General features: G+C 37.9%; 1 protein-coding gene across 7 annotated transcripts in view; it reads left to right on the top strand.

Moving 5' to 3' along the window:
• CDK14 (cyclin dependent kinase 14) overlaps positions 1-13,030 on the top strand; it is a 320,024-nt gene that overhangs the window by 174,379 nt on the left and 132,615 nt on the right. For all 7 annotated transcript variants that reach the window (XM_042801716.1, XM_032991372.2, XM_032991368.2 and 4 more), the window contains one exon: positions 9,326-9,446. In XM_042801716.1, the coding sequence (XP_042657650.1) occupies positions 9,326-9,446 (121 nt within the window). The remainder of the gene's footprint in view (positions 1-9,325; positions 9,447-13,030) is intronic.

The raw sequence follows: 13,030 nt of genomic DNA, 5'->3' as shown, positions 1-13,030 counted from the left end.
CACTGGATACGGTTGGGTTTCTGGGTTGCGAGCACACATTGCTGGCTCATAGTCAGTTTTCCACCCACTAATACTTCCAAGTCTTTCTCCACAGGGTTGATCCCAATCCACTCATCACCCGGCCTGTATTTGTGCTCTGACCCATGTGCAGGACCTTGCACTTGACCTTATTGAACTTCATGAGATTTGCACGGGCCCACCTCTCAGGCCTGTCGAGGTCCCTCTGGATGGCATCCCTTCCCTCCAACATGTTGAAGACACCACACAGCTTGCTGAGTGTGCACTCAGTCCCACTGTCCATGTCTCTAACAAAGATGTTCAACAGCACCAGTCCCAATACTGTCCCTTGAGGAACAGCACTTGTCACTGCTCTCCACTTGGATATCGAGCCATTGACTGCAACTCTTTGAGTGGGACCATCCAGCCAGTTCCTTATCCACTAAGTGGTCTATCTGTCAAATACATATCTCTCCAAGGATGTTATGCAGGACACTGTCAAATACTTTGCACAGGTCCAAGTAGATGACATCAGTTGCTCTTCTAATGTATCTTTTTTTTTTTAAATTAAATTGTCTGGTTTCATTTCTTCTTTTTCTGTGACAAAATTGTATTAAGAAATGATTAGGTGGCTCTGCAGGAATACAGATGCCTGGTTACTGATGCAAAGTCAAATAATCATTTAGACCTAAGCATATTGGAATGTCTCTCACATAAAACTCTTCTTCTAAGATTTGTGATTCAGCTAATTTAAGATGACATAGACATTAAATGAATTTTGAGGAGCAATTCAATTGAACAGGTGAATCTGAGACTCCAGAGATTCCTGTCATGAAATGTTGCTTTATAATACTACTATATAGAAGCAACAGTAATTACACAAGTCTTCGTAGTGGTTTCACACTTGAATGCAAAGTAAAAATAATTTCAAAATTTAGTGAAATCTTTAAGTATCATATAGTTTTGTTCTTTGATGTATTTCAAAAAGCTCGGAAATAACTGAGGAAATTTTTTTTTAAAGTTTTTTTGGTTTTGCACCAGTGCCTGTACTGTACTGTACTGGTATTTTCAGATCATTTTGCTCTGACTTAAGCCAGAGCAGGCAAATGTATTTTTTAGATGCTGTGGATGTATGTACTAATGTGATATAACATGCAAAATGTACAGGATTTCTTCATCAGAACAGCCAAGACAGTGTTCTACCTGCTAAGAAACTATGTAGCTGCAGAGTATAACATATTGTAGCAATGACAAAAATCAGCTGAGTATTTGTCTTATCTATAAAATAAATAGTCTGGCTTGGGTACTGGAAGCAGCCTGAATTAAACTCCATGATCACTAGAGAACCATTTGTGCCAGCCAGGGCAGCCATGGTTCAAAAGATGAGGCTGGATAATGGAACAAATGCAGCTGCACCCTGCAGCATAGAAACGTATGCTCAGGTGACATGGTAGATGGAAAATCAGGCACATCAAACTTAATTGCATTGGCTGTGCAGTACAGGGGCCAGGAGTCGGTGGCTAGTATTTGCAGAATTGTGCCATTTATACATAAATCAGCCCTTGTACTGTAAGAACTGATGGATTCAATACCCATGTGGTGACAGTTTTTCAAATTCACAAATTTCACTCCTGCAGGGTAAAGTCAAATGGCAGTGTTGTTTGATTTATAAATAAAATAGTTGTTAGATCTGCTTTTCAAAAGTACTATTTGTTTGTAGATGTTAATGTTGTTCCAAAACTTGCTTTTCCATATAGTCCTGTTCTTGTTAAATTAACTATCCTAGACCAGTTCCTGGGATCTGATCTGTTTGCAAATAAATTTGCAGGTACTTGATGATGAGGCTTTTAGTAGCTGACTGTGACATGAGGTGTTCTCTTCATCAAAGTTCTCCAGATACTTTACCTCTAGATGGGAAACGGTGGGTTGGCAGAATTGTATTATCCCACTGGAATAAATCACTCCACAGAGTAACACCTCAGTGGTCATGCAACTATTGTTGCCTCTCATCAGTGTTCCAGCGCTCCACAGATTAACTGCACTGAGTTGTGGACCCCATTAATAGATGGAGAGAGTGGTATGTGTTTGCTGTGACATCACCTTGTCACTGCCAGTGCTGTATGGTCAGTTAAACGAAAATTATCTGAGTGGAAGCAACTGGGGTTAGATGTTTGAATATAAAACTCTTGGTGAACCTTAGCTTTTGTGTTTCTGTTTGGATGACTGTGAATCACTATAGTAGCAGCAAATTGTGCTTATTTAACAGTTCTTCAGCTGTCAAATTTAATACAACATTACACTGGAAGGATTAAAATGATACTTCTGCCCTGTTACGATGGGCTTGAATCTGGTATATGTTTGGTTCTCTTCACACCCAAACGAAGGGGGAGTCAGTTTGTCTACACGATGATTTTCTAAAAAAGATAAGTCTTGCACAGTACAGAGGAAGCATATTTACTTCTTTACAAGTATGCTGTATTTAGCCTGTCTCATGCAGTATGTCAAGTACCTACTGCATTTTTATCAAGTGGTAAGTTATCAAGGTACCAGGTGATATTTTTACTTGGGCCCCAGATGGAATCATCCAAAAATGGTTCTTGCAGTCCTGCTTTTTGTTGTACAGATAAGGATCACAGTAAATTGTTAACTTCATACACAATAGCCTGCAGTAAGTTGTTAACTTCTGTGGTCAGGGCTTGATGGACTATTATGCTTCACCAGATTGGACATCCATAGCTCTCAGTTTGTCTTCATACAACACTTTTCCTCTGGATCACTTTATTTTTGCATTTCTGAATTCCTTTGATTTGTTAGGGGAAAATCCCTAATGACAGTGAAACATTTATATGTCAAAACTGTATGAAAGTGGTCTGCTACATTTCTTGTCTTCATCAAATTCATTGCTCATAGATCTTAAAATTCCACATATTTTTAAATTATTATTATTCTCTTCTAAGCTCAAATCGTTGTTCAGTATTGGGCTGGTTCATTCATAGCTGCTTCCCATTTTTCTCTCCTTCCTCAGGGAACATTAAAATATCCTGAGATGCATTACCTCTCATTTTCATTGAAGAATTATTTTCTGCCTCTTTGTCCTTTCTAGAACTTCCTCCCTGCACTCTGCAGATCTTCCCAGTTTGAAACCATCTGTTCAACCATTGTTAACTCTTTGCTTCAAACCTAATAACTTCGTTGTGGAATGAGTAATTCTGCCATTTTCACTTACAGCCTTATTAGAGAAGTGGTATGTTCTTGCTGGGACATAGTTAGGAGTAGAGGGCATCATCTTCTTAGATTTTTTGTGAGACACTGAACTGAGGATCATTAAGTAAAAATCTGGAATCTGGAGAGCAAGATTTAAACTCGTCAACTGTTAAGGTATCTTGGGCATGTAAACCATATCCATAACGAATCCAGGTCTCTTCAGTAATGAAGAAGTTATCTTTGACGTGAAATTACTTTCTGTCCTTGAGTTTTGTTAGCTTTTGTACATGTGTGAATGTTTACAGTGTTGGTGCAGATTGTTTCTCTTTTTTTCTTCCTGCCTACACTGTTATTTTTCTGTTTCCAGACTAGCAGAGGCAGTTTGAACATATTCATGCTCACTCAGAAGGCCATGGAAATAGTTATATTTTCCCAGCGTCGAAAATGGAACATATATTTCTTTTGTACTTCCATACCACTTTTTGATGAGAAATTAATTTTTAGTGAGTTTCTTTCTGCTAATAGACAATGAATGAATTTGGCAGTCATGGTATATGTTCATCATCAGTGAGGTTTTTCAAAATGTGTTAAAAATTTCCATAAGGATTTTAAAACAGGGAAATAAACAGCTTTATAGGTAGGATGACTTTCAGTCAAATTAATCAAAGGGATCTTTTAATATACAACCAACAGCTGAGCTCTTTCTTGTATCCCACTTTTCCACTGCCTGTGATCCTTTGGGTGGCTCAGGAGGCAGAGGAAAGAGGTAATAATGAAAGAGATGATGCTGGAGAGGTTGAAAAAAGAAAAACACTTTTCATAAGGGCTAGAGTTGTTCTTTTTGGTAGGCGAAAAAGTATTTCTGCATCTCCCCTTTCTGTAACTTGTGTTTGTCAAATTGACAGTTGAATCCCATTCACAGACCAGAATAATCATCTGCGTTACTGTAAGCGACTGTCTGAAGACATACATGAGAAAATTTGTAGGGAAAAATATTCTTTTTTTAGAACAACTGATGTAGCTGGAAAAAACAGATAGGCTGAGAGGCACTCATGCCTTTTGCCTTACTTACTGCTCTCTGTGTCTTCAAGACTGACTCCTGCACTCCAGGTTGGAAGACCAGTCATTGCTCAAGTCCATTTTTGGAATACTAATTTGGGAACCTCATTAGGGTCTTCCTGATAGTGGATAATTTATAAATTAACAGCATTACCATAATCCAGTGGCAATATTAGGACTCGGACATAGGATATTGTAGGTAATTCATCTTATTTGAAAGGAATTTAACTCGAGTGCTCTGGTAAAGCTGCATCTTGGAGACAGATGTGTTTAGGTAAACAGGACGCTTTTGATTGCCGAGAACTGACTTCTGGGCTAGATATCTGGCTGCTTCATTGAAGCAGTATCAGTGTTTCCACCCATTTTACTTCTGTTTTGTTGTCATTCAGGTATTCACTGGTTATTTCTGTTGGAAAACAAGTAGCTGAGTAAGTATGTACAGTGGACAGTTCATGATCTACAATAGAATACATTAACAATATTATAATATTTTTACTAAATAATAATTATGTTTTTGTAAGCCATTTACCTCAAACTCTAGGTAATTGTTAAACAGAACAGGAGGCTAAAAAAGGAAGCACAAAAAGAATCTGAATCAAGGAAAAACAGCAACAAAAAAACCTTTTTTTGCAGTATGCCTTGCTAGACCCCTTTTTGATATATCTAAATCAAAATAGTAAACAGCTCAACACATTTAAGGTACAATGGAAAGGGAAACCATGCACATGGTTGGCAAGCCCTTGTTTTTGCAAACGTAACTGGTTTCCTCATTTGCAGAATCATATTCGCTGTGAACAAAGGCTTCCTGATTGTCTCATGAACTTGACTAAAAATCTATCCTGCAGCTAAAGAGATATCAGATATTAATATTTGTGCTCATGTAGCCAAAGGTGTGTGTATTGAATAGGTTTTGAGCCTGGATATAGCTACAGCCTCTTGTAAAAGCCAAATGCAATTTAAAAATTACAGTGATAAATCAGTGCAATGTGTTTTGTCAATAACCAATGCTAGGTAAAATCAGATACAACCTCTGAGTCTGAGATAAAAGATAAAGCCAGACAAAGCAGAGAAAATTGTATCTACCAAGGAATGAAATGTCATTGTGGGTTTTTTTTGTTGTTGTTTTAATTCAGAGTAGGAGGCAGCAGAAGGTTTTGTGTATTAAAGACATATACATACATAGCCATAGATCATTCACTCTATTTTAAATACAGGGCATTTCAGGGTATCCTGAGCTACTGCTTAATGAATGAGTTAAAAGAAAGTTGTGGTTTGTGTCACAGTGCAGGTAGCTGCTGTTGTGCAAGCCTTGCAGTATGTAATGCATCAGAACAGTTTCTTCTTTCAGTTTGGATAAATAATGGCCATAGAAATAAGTGCCTGGAGAACATTAAGCAGTGTCTTTTCTTCCCATAATTACACACAAGTTCCCCAGTGGGTCTTACGTGACCTGACTTTTAATAACTGGGCCTTATGCTTGTCTTCCTTCTCTCAAAATAAGGCTGCAACAGTGACACGTGTTGACCTTTTATCTTTTAGAAGACAGAGGAACCAGAGGGGAGTTCACTGCTTGTCAGGAGGTCCTCCCTCCACCTTCCCAGGCAAAAAAGTGCTGAAGCAGCAATATGTAAATATTGGGTGCTCACCTGGTGATCTCTCCATTTACCTTTTGGCTTTCATGCACACTAGCCATTAAGGTTTGAAGTTTTGATGATCCCCCATAAGCTCTGTCTTTTTGAAACAAAATTGTCGCTCTTCCTGTAGTGTAACCATGGAAACAGACAGGGAACCCTTAAAGAAAGTGATCGAACATGCTGTGCTAATTAATCCTACCCTTCAGTTTTCTTTCAGCTGAAGGATGTGGTTAAATAAATTTTACATGAGTAAGCATATTTGGATGTGCAAAAGGGTCTAAAATATGTAGCAAATTTTCTTGCAGAAGGATATCTGAAAAAAAAAAAACCACTGATAACTGTCATCTGCATCTGGAGCATCAAAACAAGAAAAGCAGTATCATGTTAGTGTTTCACATATGGATATTTTGATACCATTCTTTTAAAACTTTAAATATATCTGAAATATTAGGTTATTTTTTCATTCTTTAAGTGTGATGAGAGACATTTGCATTAATTTTGAGTCTTCAAGTGAAAGTGTTCATAATTCCAAATACCTTCTTTATGCAGAGCATTATTCAGAAAAAGCAAACTTTGCTACTTCCCTGGGAGAAATCAGCTCCTCCAAGGTGTTAGCCTAATTCAGGTCCTTTCAGTTCTGCACAGGGGGACTGATTGACTGAACAGCAGGACTGTGCCAAATTCTCCTCTGCCAAATTTTAGCCTTTGTGACAGTTTCCCTTAGTTATTCACCCCTGCTTTCCATTTGGCCATTTAATTTCCAAAGTAATATTTGTGCCCAACTAGGAAGCTAGTTGGCCACAACTTAAAACATACGGCATGCACCCATAAACCTCTTAAACCCGGTGATGCTATCTGATGCCAATGTGTGGCCTCAGTTTGCTCTTACAAATTAAGGTTTTGTTTATAACTTTCTCCATTCCAGTAATGATCTTCTTATAACTAAGAAACCAGATGTAGCAGATAACCTCAAATGAGGCCTTCATGGTGTTTGGGGAGTGAAGAGCAGATTAAAGAAAAATATTTAGTTTTCCAACAGGCTGGGATTAGCCCAAAAGGGCCATCCTTTGAAAATTGGATAGATTTAGTTAATCTGCAACAGATTAGAGGTGGTGGAGATCTAGAAGAAGTGGTCTGAGGACACAGGATGGGCTGCAGTTCCCAGCAGGATGGGAGGACTAGTTCCATGCTGAATGGTCACACAAGAGGAGAGAAAGTGTGCTTGGGCTGACTGCAGCACTTGCAAAGCTCCATTCTGGCCAGTAAAGTGGCAGAAACTGGCAGGCAAGCATGGATACTGTGTTATTTGCAGTATGATTTCTGATATGGCTAGTTGGGTACTCATTCTTTACTACATGGGAGATTTCTTGAGTGTGTGGGTCAAAGACTTTGTGTCATGGATACCTGAGTTCATTTTTCACCCCACAAGCTCTAAAGTTTTTTGACAGATTGCCCCAAATCACACAATGTTGCTAGCTTCTTAAAAGTACCTTTTTACTGCTTCCCTATGCCTTTTCTTCTATGAAAGCTAGCTAGAAGATTAGAGAGGAAATAATTTGCAAGCAAATTCAGTCTTCCTAGGGCAAGACAAAGGGAGACTCGGACAGGCAAAGCATGGAGGCTTTCACCATTTGAGGAGCCATCACCAGGCTTCTCAAATGTTCTCAAAATTTTTATTTAACTTAATAATAATAGGTCCATATCCACAAATTCAGGGACTACTGTTTCAGTTTAGTCATGTGGGATATAGGTGATCAGAAACTGAGACTTGTTAATGTTTCTCTGGACTAGGAATAAGAACTGTTCACCAGTTAGAGCATTTGATTGTTTCTGATCTCCAAGAAGCAAAAACATTAATCTGGAGGTGGAGACAATGCAGAGCGTGTGATGTGACCTCTACTCTGGACTCCTTGGAGCTGTACCTGGCCATCCCTGAGTTGTGTGAGCCAAATTATTTATCAAGCTGGTGGCCAGGTGCACAAGCGTAAAAGAGATGGAAGTCTGAAGACTTAAAATAAAAAGAAAAAAATGTTATTCATATTTTAAATGGGGTTTTTTTTAGAAGAAATTCTGGCATACAAGTCAAATTATTCCTCTACACTGGTCTAATTGCTATAATCAGCTGATAATGCAATCTACTGGCAAGATTTGCCATCATTACTATGGAGATATATTCACTGAGATTAACTGTTCTTAAATAGCTTCTCCAGTGTATTAAGGATAAAGGTGCAAAGGACTCTCATCTGCCTCTTATGTGAATTCTCATGTTGCATATTTCTTTCTGAGTGTATGACTTTGCTTTTTGGTTTCTGTAACGTGTAAGACACGACCTTCTGTTTTAGTAATTTCGTTTGTTTTATGAAAGGGAAATAGATAGTTCTCTGCTTAGGAAGACACAAAAAACCCAGCAGTGCATTCTCCTGATTTCCATTACTTGTGCATGTCCTGTGTTCTCAGTGAGGCAGTGGATGATCTCAAGGCAGTAATTAGGAGCAGATTATTTGGAAAAGGTGTTTGCAGGCCCTTGATGGCAACAGTCACCATAGCCTTGAAAATATTTTTCCATTTCCTGGAGGAGAGAGGCTTCTGCAAGAGAACTGTTAGAAAAGTATGATCTTTACTGCTGTTTTTAACATAAGAGAGTGTCTCCTAAAATCTTTCCATTTTTACATGAGATAGATTATGGTTGTGTAGTAACATGAATTATTTTAAATGACTGACAAGCTTGAAAGACAGTTATTGTAAATAGTATATCTTTAGTAGGCCACAGATTTCATTGAAATGATTTCTGCTCTAAGATTGGTGCATTGCCAATATACATTTGTTGAGAGAGAACAATTTTGCATATACCGTTTTCTGATGTATTACTGCAATATTAATATTTATTTGACTGGTAGTGTGTAAATGTGTCTATTGCTTTCAGATATAAACTTGAATAAGCAAGCTGGGATTTGCAGTGTAAACTGTGGAAAGTTTCCTTACAATCACCTAAAAAAACAAATCTCATCTGTGGCACTACTTGTCTGAGAGTTTCCTTTTCATTTACATTTTCTAAATAACATTGAAATGAAAGGCTATCAATGCCTAAGGTTGAGCAGTTAATGGAAATGAAAATCTTTGTTTATTTGTCTTTCATTTAGGTATACCACAATGTATCCTTGCATCTCTCTTGGGTATGTGGTTGTCATTATGAAAAGCATATTTTATTATTCCCTTGTAACATTGACAGCTCTGTTTAGCCCGGTACTAAATGACAGATTCTACCATATTCTTTCAATAAGTAACTTATTCCAATACTAGAAGAAAAAAAATGCTTGCAACATGCCGTCATGTGATGTGATGTGTGCTCATACATCCTTTTAGGATTGTAACTATACAGCAAACTATTTATTTGTTTTGTTTGCATTATTTTATTTCTATTTACCCCACAGGTCTTGCAAGAGCTAAATCAGTTCCCAGCCATACGTATTCCAACGAAGTAGTAACCCTATGGTACAGGCCTCCAGATGTCCTCCTGGGATCAACAGAATATTCCACCTGCCTTGACATGTGGTAAGTATAGAATCCTTATACAGGACTCTATGTAGGTGCTTTAGCTCTGATTTTTTTTTTTTTTTTCAGATATGTAAAACAAATATGTAGTGAGATTAGTGGTACAGGTTAAAAAACTTGTCTGTAATAATCTGTGTGGTTCACTCAGTATCTCCCTAAAGGAATCTCCTCCTGCCACCCCACTGGTTGGCAGCTGGTACCTGCTGTTGACACACCACTAGAAGAGACATTGGTGCTTTGCAAGAGACATACTTGTTGCTTGACTTGTAGTCTTAATGTGGTACTCTGGTGTGATATGATACTTGGTTTGCAGAAGATAGACTTTCACCATGCCCAGATGTAACAAGGACAAAACCAGGATTCTCTGGATGTGAGGATTACAGCCTCAGTTCTTAATCCATTGTGCTTGTTAGCAGTAAATCAGTGTGTGACACATCACTGAAAATTTTTCTTTCAAACCTACAGATTTTATTTAGACGTGCAGGTTTAAAAGGCAGTTTGATGTGTACAATGTATGGCACCTTGCTCCTTTTTGATAACATCATTCATGTGTTGAAAACAGGTGTTTGGATTAACTGTTAGAAACCAAGGTAGAGGTTCTTCATTTTGTAGATTTGTCTTCAAGGTGTAGGTTTTGAGCTCCCTGTAATCTGAACAAATTTTGTAATTAATAAGAGGTTCAGCTGTGTTAGTAATAGTACTTATCAAGGTAATCTTGCAGTGTAGTACTGAAACTGATGACCTAGCGGGAATATCTTTTTGCTGAGGAAGGGAGCTAAGCATGACTAGGTTGTGTTTAGTGTCCTGTAGCTGAGATCAGAGAATGTGGGATGAAAAGCTACATTTTCCTGAAAATCTCATCTAGTTTTTCCCCATAGCACTGTTATGTCTTGACTCCTGGGAGCAGGAGTTAGAAGCTGAAGGATTGTTTCATTTAGAGGGGTTACAGAATATAAATACTAGAATATTTAATACTGAAGAGAGCATTTAATATAACTGGGCCTCTGGCTGCTGTAGTTCCTTGGCCTGTAACGGTAATTGAACCAAGAGGCAGGAAAAGGGAGGATGAACATCTCCAAGTGTGAACGTTGTGATATTGCAACTGCACCAGAGAAGCAAAGGAAGCATCTTCTGTATCAGCTGTCTTCTTTTCTTCAAATCATTCACCTCACAGATTTAGAATAATTTCCCCCTGCATCTCAGCTTCTTATCTTTCCTAAAACTGTCCTGTTTTTCCAAAGATCAGGTTCAACCTGGTGTCTTCAGAAACTCTATGCAGCGTCTGCATCCCATCTGCTCCTGATGTTTTGATGTTTTCCCAGATACACCTCTGACACTCAGCAAGAAGCTCAGCTTGCTTGGGGTGAGGCAGGACAACTACATCAGAGGGTGGAAATAGCTGAGAGATATAAATAATTCTTTCTGCTCATCTTCTTATAGTTCAATCTGCGTGTATTGAGTTTTTGAGAGTCCCACATCTTTGTGTGCATGTGTACATATGTGTCTTGGGAAGTACAGAGAGAATGAGAGAAAATATGGAAACCACTAAAGAAAATTTTTTAATGCTTTAATAGAGCAAACTGCTCAAGAAATCCTCTAAAATGCTTTTTTAGTTGAAAGAGACATTGGAATTTTTTTTTTTTTTTAACTTTTACCAATTTAAAAAAACAATGCACTTAGAAATTAAGGGGGTTTTTGGTTGTTTTCTTTGTTTTAAACTGAGCAAAGGATTTTAAAACACTTTTGATTCTCACTGAAACTTTTTCCACAAAGAAAAATAGTTCACTCAGAAGTTTAATAGGTCCTAAAAAGAGGTATTTTAACATTCGTCCCAATAAATATTTTAGTAAAATAGCTATTAAAAAGTATAGTCAAACTATGTGGTGTCACTGTGATAGAGATCAAATTAAGACATGCAGCTAATAGAAGCATTTTAGATCTATTAAAATTGCAGACTGAACATTCCCTTCATAATCATATGTTTATATTCAGATTACATGAACAGCAGGGAAGATCAAAGAAGGACTCAAAATGCCACTTCAGCAATACAGGTCATGGTTTTGTCAGGACTTTTATAATGATGCAAGAGAGTTGAGGAAGAACACAGTAATTACATCTTCAGTGATAACAATAAATGATGTCCTCTTGTACAGAGCATTTCATATAGGTCTCAGAAGATCCAGTTACTCAGGGATAGAGGTGGTGAGTTTTGTTTCAAATTAAAAATTATGTCATCCTGCTCCTGTACTAGATTTATAGCACTTACAAATTTTTGCTGCCCTGTACAAACTGGAGAACTATGAAAAGCTTAGAGAAAAAGTTTTAGTAATACAGTTTCTTTCACATGGCAGGAATTTATGTAGAGGCTCAGCCACCGCCACATCAGAAATCAGATTAGAGCAAATATATATTGTATATGACAGAAGAGCTTTAGGTTTTTACCTCTTTGCTTTGCTGGGTTGTCTGAGACAGCACTTCCAGTTTGATTGCAAGAGGTGTAGTTACATGGTAAGGTCACTTACGTTTATTTGGCACATCTAACAGTGAACTCTGCTGGAGCACAGGCAAGCTTGGGGCTTTATTTATACAGCGGTTGTACATAGCTGCACCATAATTACATTAAAACCACTTAGTGACTTCCCAGATTGGGAGGAAGGGAGATGTGGAGAAACCCACTTACCATCAGATTCCAAGGTAATTTGGTAATTTGTTATCAAAAGTGTGTTTGTAGCATTAGCATTTTTATGCAATTACTGGCATTATGTCCTTATGGCAGATAGTGTGTGCTCTCATGTGTCCTTATTGATGATCTACATGATGACAAAACTAGGTAGCCACTTCACTAAACATTTAAATAATGTGGAAGTAGAAAGCACAGCTGTTTCCTCCATTAAAAAAAAAAAAAAAAAAAAAGGAACAAAAGACACAGGGCCTTTGCTATAGCCTTGATAAATGACATTTCATGGTGGTTCCAAAGGAACAGAAAGTGGGGCTCCTACTGAGTAGAAGACCAGCTGCATGAAAAAAGAGTCCAAATATTAACCACTGGACAGTGGCTGAGAAGCAGGTGGCAGAGCCTGCGGGCTATTTTTACACTTCATTTGCCATTGTAGGGCATTAGAATAGTAACTAAAAGCTAATGATCCACATGGAATGTTACATTCTCCTGCATTCTTTTTTTAAATAGCCACTGGCAATAAAATAATATTAATGAAGACGTACATGCATTAGTGGCGTCAGGCTGGTGATGGTAATCAATGCGGTGGGCTTTGTGATTTACTGCTGACAGCATTTGTTACAGCAGCGTGGTGTGAATGTATTATACTACCCACAACTGCATCAGAGTTGTGATAACCTTTGATACGCCTTTTTTTTCTTCTTGATGAGGACTTACTAGTAGCTGGGAAAATGGCTTTGCATTGCCTCTGGTGTAATTTGTCCTAATCCTTGAGTTTTACTGTCCTTTGAAAGTCAGTGCAAGGAAAATAAGCTTCAATACATAAAGGGTTTATCTATTACTAAAACCCATATATAAGTAATACAGAAACATAGGGGAAAAAATCCCCAAATGAACCTATTCTATT

The sequence above is a fragment of the Tyto alba genome, unplaced genomic scaffold (genome assembly GCF_018691265.1).
Source record: "Tyto alba isolate M040663 unplaced genomic scaffold, T.alba_DEE_v4.0 Super-Scaffold_38, whole genome shotgun sequence".
Classification (NCBI taxonomy): Eukaryota; Metazoa; Chordata; class Aves; order Strigiformes; family Tytonidae; genus Tyto; species Tyto alba.
This window is presented reverse-complemented; position numbering and strand designations above follow the sequence as displayed.